Source organism: Chaetodon auriga, chromosome 5 (assembly GCF_051107435.1).
Source record: "Chaetodon auriga isolate fChaAug3 chromosome 5, fChaAug3.hap1, whole genome shotgun sequence".
Classification (NCBI taxonomy): Eukaryota; Metazoa; Chordata; class Actinopteri; order Chaetodontiformes; family Chaetodontidae; genus Chaetodon; species Chaetodon auriga.
The window spans coordinates 13,572,810-13,581,806 of record NC_135078.1 but is presented as its reverse complement, the minus strand read 5'-3'; the positions used below and the strand labels follow the sequence as shown (position 1 = coordinate 13,581,806).

Here is an 8,997-nt window from a genome sequence, read left to right as displayed (position 1 = left end):
CATACTAAAGAAAAGAACATGTAGACTAAACTCACTGAAAACTATACAGCAAATGAATAAACAGCGGCAATGACACACCATCCTCATTAAGACACGGATGTGCAGGTGTGTGACGGTGTGAGAGAAGAGATACAAAAAATCTGTCCAAACCACAAGCTGCACAAACTCAAACTAGAGTTCAAATATTAAACACATACCCGAGAACTCGTGCATGGGAAGGATTAATGTCCAACTATACAGATGACAAGGAGGGGTGTTTTTAAAGCTATCCTACCGGTGTGGTTTTACGGACAACAATGTCAGCCCCTCAGTCACCGCTCCAGACTGAAGTACCTTGACGACTCAGGTTCCCTGAGGAAGAATCCGGCTGACTTTGGTGACTCTGACTTTTCCTCTAGTGCCACTATTGGGTTCGCATTTGTGCTTTTGAGTGAAATAGCAATAACTTTGATTGGATTGCTGTGCAATTTAGCACACACACACACTTAATCACCCTGCTGATCCCCTGACCTTTCATCGAGCGTCATCATCATCATGGTTGCTGCAGTTGCTGAAATATGGACTAACAGAAAGCTTCAGTATCCCACACTACAGACAATGTTAAACAAAAGGAATAATTATTACCAGCATTATCAGTGATAACGGTACAAAAGGAACTGCTTTAATGCAAGCTACAGGTGGAATGACACAGACACTGTCAGCCCAGGTAAAACAAACATTTCACCTCTTTTAAAAGGACAATCGGCTCCACAGTGCGACCACTGGCTTTGTTCTCCTGGCTGTGATATTCACCCAGACGCTCAGATATGGCTTTGATGAACTGGTTGTGGGAACAGCATCAGTTTTTAATGCACCAGTGTTTTTCACTTCCATTTGCATTTTTGTTTTATTTTCTGGCTAAACAGGGATATCTGTCCTCGACGTACAGGTATGTGATTGCAAACTGATTTTATTACACACTGAAATACATTTTTCTAAAGCAATGTGTCAAATAATTTGTTAATGCATTACACGGCAGTGTTTCTCCAGGAGCGTTAACAGTCTAAAGTCAGTCACATCTTTTAGGAAACCAAATTTTAATATCAATTCTTATTTAAATTGAAGTAGGTTAATGAAGTTTGATTTGTACATGTGTCCTTATATGAAATAATCAGTCCAACTGGAACCTAAGGCAATAAGAGGACCACAGTGTTTTAACAGGGGACGCAATCCTGCAGCCAGACTTTTACATTTACACTTACTGCTTGAACTTTATTTATCTGATTTTATTTTGAACTTCCCCATAAAAGCAATTTGGTAAATTTTATTGGTTTTTAGATGTGTTCTTTAAATAAAATGACTTAACAAATCGTAATCAGTCCAGGGCGCGTTGTAAACTGGAGCACAACTAACGATTATTTTCATTTTCAATTAGTCTGCAGACCGATTTCCTGATCAGTCATTTTATCTATAAAAAGTCAGAAAATCTGAGTCATTGTTGATGTCATCAAATGTCTTATTTTTGGATAAGATTCAGCTCACAATGATATAAAATTGAGAAAATCAACAAATGCAGACATTGGAGAAGCTGCAATCAGGGAAATTTCGCTGTTTTTTCTTAAAAACTCACCTAATCAATGATCAAACTAGTTGCTGATTATTTTTCTCTCGATCAAATAGCTGCAGCTCTAGTCATCAACATGACTTTCTGTCCACAGGTACCTGTTTGTTTGTGCTGGAGGGTGCGTCCTGGCGGTCGTCACCATGGGCATCTATAGCTTGCTTCTGTTCACCTCCACCTTTGTCTTTATTCTGCTTGTGTGCTCTGTGGACCCCAGCTGTGTCCACCTCTGGACATTTGCCTTCCAGATGTTATGGCAAACCTTCTGGCACCTGCTTATACAGTACAGGGAATATTACCTGCATGAGCCTGTCTGCACCAGGTACTAATCTTATACTGTATGAGGTCATCAGTGTGTAAGCTGACACCTTCATCCTTTGCCAGAGCATCCAATATAAATTATGGATGCTCTGCCCGGCTGTCTGGTAAATAATTAATGTATTTAATAAGTCTGCTGATATTCTGCATTTTTAGAACTTTTAAAGACAATCTCACCTTAAGGTCCATTTAGTAGCTGGAGCTTCTGACCACATCCCTCTCAGCAGAGTGAGTTTACCCAGTTGACAGAGAACTGTTCAAGCTTTCCTCTAGAACTCCATTAAGGATGAACTTTGAGCCTAAGTTGTTGGATGCTATCGTGCTCTATGCTCTGGGGAGGAAACATGAAACGCACACAGATATTTGAAATGTTTATTCCTCTTTGTGACGCCTCTTTGTGCTGTGTGTAATCAAACAAACTCTTGCTCCTTCAGATTGTTCCTGGCAGTGTCCTCTTTGATGCTGCTCACTCAGAGAATCACCTCAGTGTCCATGGACCTCCAGGAGAAACGAGTTACGCTAACAGTAAATGCTTCAACCAAAAGGAAGGCTTGTGTGATGCTTCTCCCTCTCATCAGCTACATCCTCAGTTTCACCACACTGCTTGGTGGCCCTTTGTGCTCCTACAGCCGATTCGTGTCCCGGATGGCAGGAACGAGGCCCGGCCCTCCACCTAATCCACTGGGTGTGGTCTTCCTTAAGTCAACACAGGTGTTACTGCTGGAGTGCTTCAGGTATTGCCTTGTCTATTTTCTGAAGCATAACACCTGCGATCCCTCCAACTCCATCACTCTCTACAGAGTCCTGTGGGTTTGGGGTCTGGCGATGGTTTTGAGGATCCAGTATTACTCTCACTGGAGAATGAGTGAATGCCTCAATAATGCAGCTGGGTTTGGCTTTTGGGAAAATTCACCAGGAGACTCCCCAGACTGGAGCGGACTATCCGATGGAGATTTCTGGACCATCGAGGCGTCGACCCGCATGTCAGAGTTTGCGCGCAGATGGAACGCCACAACAGCTTCATGGCTGCGCAGACTGGTTTATATGAGGTGCAAGCACTTCCCGTTGTTCATGACTTTTAGTTTCTCCCTGTGGTGGCACGGTTTGCATGCAGGTCAATTTGTGGGAGTTTTGACCTGGGCAGCAACGGTGAAAGCAGATTATCATATCCACAGACACCTGCGCCCCAAACTTTCATCAACATGGAGGAAAACATACATTTGTTTAAGCTGGATAAACAGTCAAATGATTGTTGCTTGTATCATTATAACAGTAGAAATAAGAAACATGTCTAGTCTGAGACTTTTGTCTACGACATACATGGGTCTGGTTCCACTTTTTAATATAATTCTGCTCTTTATCTTATTAAAACTCAACACAGACACTGATGTCGTCATGTAACACACTCCCATTGATACGAATTTGTGATATGAAGGGTCCACTCCGATGCGACAGGCTTGTACTGTCATTGTGTATGAATGGACTTCACATCACTCAACATGGGGAGTCTGCAATTATTTAAGTTTATCATATTTCTATATTTCTTTCCTTTGTTGTTGCTTGGACTGATAAATTGTTCCATTGAGAAAAATGAATTGAAGCGTTTAAAAAAAATATGGATATGCTGAATTATTTACTGCATAGCAATGGATAATTTGAGTCGTCCTGGAAGAGTTCAGGGCTGCTCTCTGCTAGGATAAACTGAAGACTTTATAATTTAAACCATCATTTTTGATAGTGACACTATAACAGAAATGACACCACGTCATGAGACAGCAGCTAATCGCGGCAAACTCAGAAACGGCAACTGCAAGTCTTTTAATTGTGCAACTTGCACATATGCTGGATGGCTGAGCATGACTGCTCTCTTCAAATACCCATATAAAAGAATTAGTATCAGTTTCCTGCAGACAAGCTTAGACAGGCCGAGTGACAAGATCAACAAGCACCTTCCCACATGGCTATTGTTTGGGGATCCTTCTGCTCCCTAGTGGCAAAAATGGCTTAATGCAGCTCTGAGGTATCTTTAGCAACAGAAACAGATATTATAATTTTTGCAATTAAGCATGTTCATTATGATTAAGTGTTGCTGATTGTGTGTGTGTGTGTGTGCAGCCATGAGAGGTCCACTTAGCTGTGCTAGAACAGAGAAATGAATGATATTTGCCTGCACTACGAGGTATTTTATTTAGCAAATGAATCTCAACAATATCCAGCTGAAAGTGAATTTTTAAATCAACAACTGCAAACGAAGTTTTATGAGCAGAGAAAATGTGTCTACTAACTTTAGAGGGTTAAAATCACACAGCTTCAAATCTCCAAATCTGAGTCTTTTGTAGCTTTGTTTAAAATGAAAATCTCAAAAGGCACTGCACAGCATTCTAGAATGCGATGTAATGTAACTGTAATAAAAAGTGTACTGATTATCTCACTTGTCTGAGTTCTTCCTCATTTTGCAGCAGAGTCTCTCTTCTCTCTTTCCATAAATTGCCAGCAACAATCCCCAAAAATAACAACAATCCAAGGTTTCTGTTTGAGACAAACTTCTTCCAGCAGTCCTCTGGTTTGTTAATGTCCACTGTGTAAATCTAAAAGAGTGGAGAGTAAATACCATAGTTTAATGGAAAACCCACATTTGAGAGCTACAGTATGTTTGGTTATGACAGTAACTATGAAGGCCCGTTACTGGTGGTATTCATTTACAAGCTGACATGAATGTGATCTCGTTACAGAATGAAACTGCTCTGTAAAAATTAACCCTTTGGCAGCAGGCATTCAGACTTTACTGTGCACCATCATGTTCCTCACCTGATGCGTGAGGTGAATAGCCACTATTGACAGCACGGCATAGTAAGGCAGAGTCTGTTCAGCATTAACCCCGGCTGCCACCAGTCCTGACATCATGGCCACTGTGAAGCCACTCAGCCAAGGTTTGGTTTGCTCCTGGAACCTCAGTGCAGTAGATTTGACTCCCACCATGACGTCATCCTCCTTATCCTAGTTGTGAAAGAAAGCACAAGGGTGTCAGTCAGTATTATCCTCCTTTAAAATGTGAGGCATTAAAGTTTATGTGCTACTCCAGAGTGCCTGAAAGTGAGAGCAACAAAAACAGCAGTAGGTTGCATTTTGAATGCTATACCTGATTTAGTAAACCTCATTTAGTACAGAGCGATTAAATCTAGCTCCAGAGTTCCACCTAGAGTCCACAGAAATTAATGAGTAGCAGCTCCACACTGAACCTACAGTTCAGCCATAGCTTACATGATGCTGCAGTAGTGCTGTGCGATACAGGGAAAACACTGTCATGACCACATATGTATATTGTTTCATTTCCAGTGTGTAACTGCACAAAATGTGCAGTTATACACTGGAGTTATAATTTGATGGCATTTGGAAATCACATGAATGACTCGCATTAAAAGACACATTATGATTTTTTGAACAAAAATGTAGGAAATATTAATACATTTGATGTAACTGTTGTCTGTCATTTAGTGTGTGTATCTAATTTGGGAGAGACAACAGTGTTGAATTTGGCTGATGGTCTGCTCGCAACCTTTTATTTACATTTGCGTCATGGATGTGCAATGAAGTCTTAAATTATTTTTAGTCTTCAGCTGTTATACTGGGATTTTTATTCAAATTTTTATTCAAATGTGTATCTTCAGTATATCTTCAGTTCCTCATTATCACAAATTGACAAATGACATATTATAGTAGTCAAACAGTTCATCTGCAGAGGGTAAAACTGCTTCACTGTACAATACATATGCAATGAATTTGAGGAGATTCAGAAAATATTTTTCAAACTTTCTGTATTTTTCACTGGAAATTTGGTGCTCTCTCTCTCTCTCTCTCTCTCTCTCTCTCTCCTCTTAGCATCTGTCTGTCGGATATCCAAATCCATATATTCTACCTTATCATGATTATAGGATTGACTGTATGTAATGCAATATATGTAATGTTTCAAATAATCACTCAAACTGCATTTGGCTGAAAAAAGTGTTTTTTTTAACACTGACTGATCAGTTGAGATTGTCATCAATCACTGCAGTGAACTCTAGATTGAATGCTGGAGCTGTGTGTTAAGTATTAACAAAAAAGGATGACTGGATAACTTGGTGAAAATAAAATAAGATTGAACACTGACTAAATTATTTGCCACTTTAACCACATCCGTGTTAAAGTGTTAAAATGTGGAACCCCCTACTTTACCTGATGTGCATATATAGTGTCATATATCAGTGTCCACATCACTCCTGAGAAATACAGCGGCAGGCACACGGACCAATCACAGGAGCCCTTGACAGCAGCCCAACCGAGCAGCGCTCCCCAGTTGAACGTGAGGCCTAAACAGAAGTAACAGAAGACCAACTTTAGCTTTGCTGGTGGGATGGAGATTTAACGTTAGATGCAGAACGCCACAAGATAATCTTAAACACTACATACCCAATATAAACTGTGGCCAGTAAGTGATCCTCTTCATCAGCGGGTAGGTGATGACAAGAGATAATGAAGCCGCACCCAAAGCTATGCTGTGAAGAGCATTGTGAAAACTCTGAGCCAAACCATGTCGAGCTATTAAATAAATTAACAACTGGATGGATGGATGGATGGATGGATGGATGGATGGATATCTGATGCTAATGTGAGGCCCCATCATTCAGAGAGACAAATCAAGTGAGCATCCTTCAAAGTTACAGTCTTTTTAGTACTAAATTCCCTCTTCGTGTTTGTCTGAGCAGTGTTTCCACATTGAGCTGCGGTGGTTTGACAGTAATAGAGAGAAAATATTTGGAAAAAATGAGCAGCTGATTGTTGTTTTAACGCAGACTTGAAAAACTGTGAACCTAGCCTTTAAATACCATTATAGCACTTATTAGCTCAGTGTATTTCCTCTCACCTACACTCATGGTTACCTCTCCCATCTTACGTCTAATGAAAACATGGAGATGACTGGCTACCTGTAATAGTTGAGAGATAAGAGAACCCCGAGTGCCAGAGAGAGCTGTCCGCCAAGAAAGACGAGTGCTTGCATTCGAGAAATCTCTCCTGACGCGATGGGTCGAGTGGCCGTCCTGGACACCTGCATGAAAACACCATTATATTAGGAGTGCATACTTCTTGTAATAAAGTAGTGTGGAGGTTGTCATTGACTGTGATTATGTGAGTGATGGTGACACAGGTAAGTACAAGCACATGAATACAGAATCTGTAGGACAACAGTGAGGACTTGGATGCGTTCTGGTTTCTTTTTCTAGTCCCAGTAGCGTTGACCAATCATGTTTGACTGGGCTGTGGTTGCATGCAAGTCTAGCTGATAAAAAAACAGAGCTGACAGGACAAAGAATAAAACAAGAGCTGAGCGGTTATATTCATCATAGTAAGTTTAACCAAACTATTTGCATGACAAAACCCACCTGTTACTTTCAGCTAATGTGTGAATGGCTATTTATTAGTTTCATATACCTTTCTGTCAAAGTCTTTATCCCACATGTCATTGATGGTGCAGCCTGCTCCTCTCATCAGCAGAGAACCTGTACCAAACAGGGTGAGCATGCCCAGATGTGGGAGACATCCAGGGTCAGAAGCCAGAGCAATGCTCCATGTACACGGGAGATACAGCAGCCATGTCCCTACAACACATACACACCAGAACTCAAGTGAACAAAACAGGAAATTAGCACCCAAACAAAGCTATGAAGAAACAAAGGTCAAGCTGAGTCTTTCATAGTTTAGAGAGTGGTCTGGCAGGGAAAACAAGGCGATCACTTCCAGCAACTTGCATGTTGCTGCCAAAATAAAAAGCATTACATGTACAGTTTTGCTTTTTAGGTTGCCCGAACCTTTTCGTTTAACCCCAGGCTGCAGACCTAGAGAGGTAGATCTAATACTAAATTTGGTTAACTTGATCTACACAGAAATGCACAAAACTAAACTCAAAGTTTAGCCAAAATTAGAAAAGGAGTGATGCGTCAAAATGGTCTTTTGAAGCTCATACAATTATCTTTGATAGCAAACACCATGTTTCACATGCAGTTTTGTAAAGTCCTTTCTCTATAAAATAATGTTGTACACATAGAGACATAGAAAGATGTGATTTGCATTGCAAATGATGTACGAACCAATAGGTTTGTCCAGTCTCATCAATCGGAGGTATGGCTGGACAGGCGCTGGTGCGGAGTTCACAATTGTCGCGGCTGTCAAACTGAATGATCTTCTCCCACAGTGCTGTGTCTCACGTAGTCTGAGCGACGGGCGGATTGCACTCTGACTGTAAAACACTCTTTTAAACACACTGGACTCTGAGTGGATACCATCTCTACTCCTTCCTCCTTCTGTATACAGGAAGCAGTTTGACAGGGAGTAAGGACAGGGGTGACACTTTGCATGGTGAATCCTCCTCAGGACACTCATCGTTAACCGGTTGGTCAGCTTGGCTGGGAACATGGTGTTTGCCTGAGGTCAGCTTGACATGATCTTTAGTCCCTCGAAAACGTCAACCCTGAACGCACAACACGCACAACACACACACACACACACACACACACACACACACACACACACACACACACTATGGTTTTCAATGGGTTTTCATAGAGGAGGCCCGATCTGCTGCCACAGGTGTTCTTTTTATGCTAGCATGACTCAGCTGCACAAAGGCTGAAATGTTCATGTGTCAGAGAGCTGTCTCCTTTTTAGCCGTGTGTGCAAGTGTTATTTTGATATTATTATTAACACTCAGAATCGCAACACTAAGTATTTGCTGTTGCTGATAAAATAAAGTTCGCGTAAAGGTAGATTAAGTTCTTCTGAATAGGACAGTGTTTATTGACATTCACCTAACGCTGAGGGTGCAGTGAACGTTAGCCACAAACTAACTCAAGCTAAGCTACTTGAAAATATTTGTATCAGCGTTAACTTATCTTGAACAGAATACAGTAACATTAACACTTACACTGTAGGTTTCAGGAGAGAAAACTGAAACCGGCCACTGTGCAGGCGGCAATATACAGCACGATTTTGTGTTTTCCTGTTGTGGTACGCACGATATATTGTTCGAGGGGAACGACTTCTGT

General features: G+C 41.1%; 2 protein-coding genes across 2 annotated transcripts; one reads left to right on the top strand and one right to left on the bottom strand.

The window, feature by feature from the left end:
* The first annotated feature begins 1,743 nt into the window (after positions 1-1,743).
* Positions 1,744-3,394, top strand: mboat4 (membrane bound O-acyltransferase domain containing 4). Its single transcript, XM_076729852.1, has 2 exons — positions 1,744-1,922; positions 2,353-3,394. The coding sequence occupies exons 1-2, from the start codon at positions 1,744-1,746 to the stop codon at positions 3,317-3,319; spliced, it is 1,146 nt and encodes a 381-aa protein (XP_076585967.1). The 3' UTR covers positions 3,320-3,394.
* A 692-nt stretch (positions 3,395-4,086) lies between these two features.
* On the bottom strand, positions 4,087-8,972 carry coq2 (coenzyme Q2 4-hydroxybenzoate polyprenyltransferase). Its single transcript, XM_076729851.1, has 8 exons — positions 8,877-8,972; positions 8,044-8,423; positions 7,388-7,554; positions 6,883-7,004; positions 6,368-6,453; positions 6,134-6,267; positions 4,727-4,915; positions 4,087-4,506 (listed from the first exon to the last, which is right to left on the bottom strand). The coding sequence occupies exons 2-8, from the start codon at positions 8,366-8,368 to the stop codon at positions 4,342-4,344; spliced, it is 1,188 nt and encodes a 395-aa protein (XP_076585966.1). The 5' UTR covers positions 8,369-8,423; positions 8,877-8,972; the 3' UTR covers positions 4,087-4,341.
* Positions 8,973-8,997: the final 25 nt, after the last annotated feature.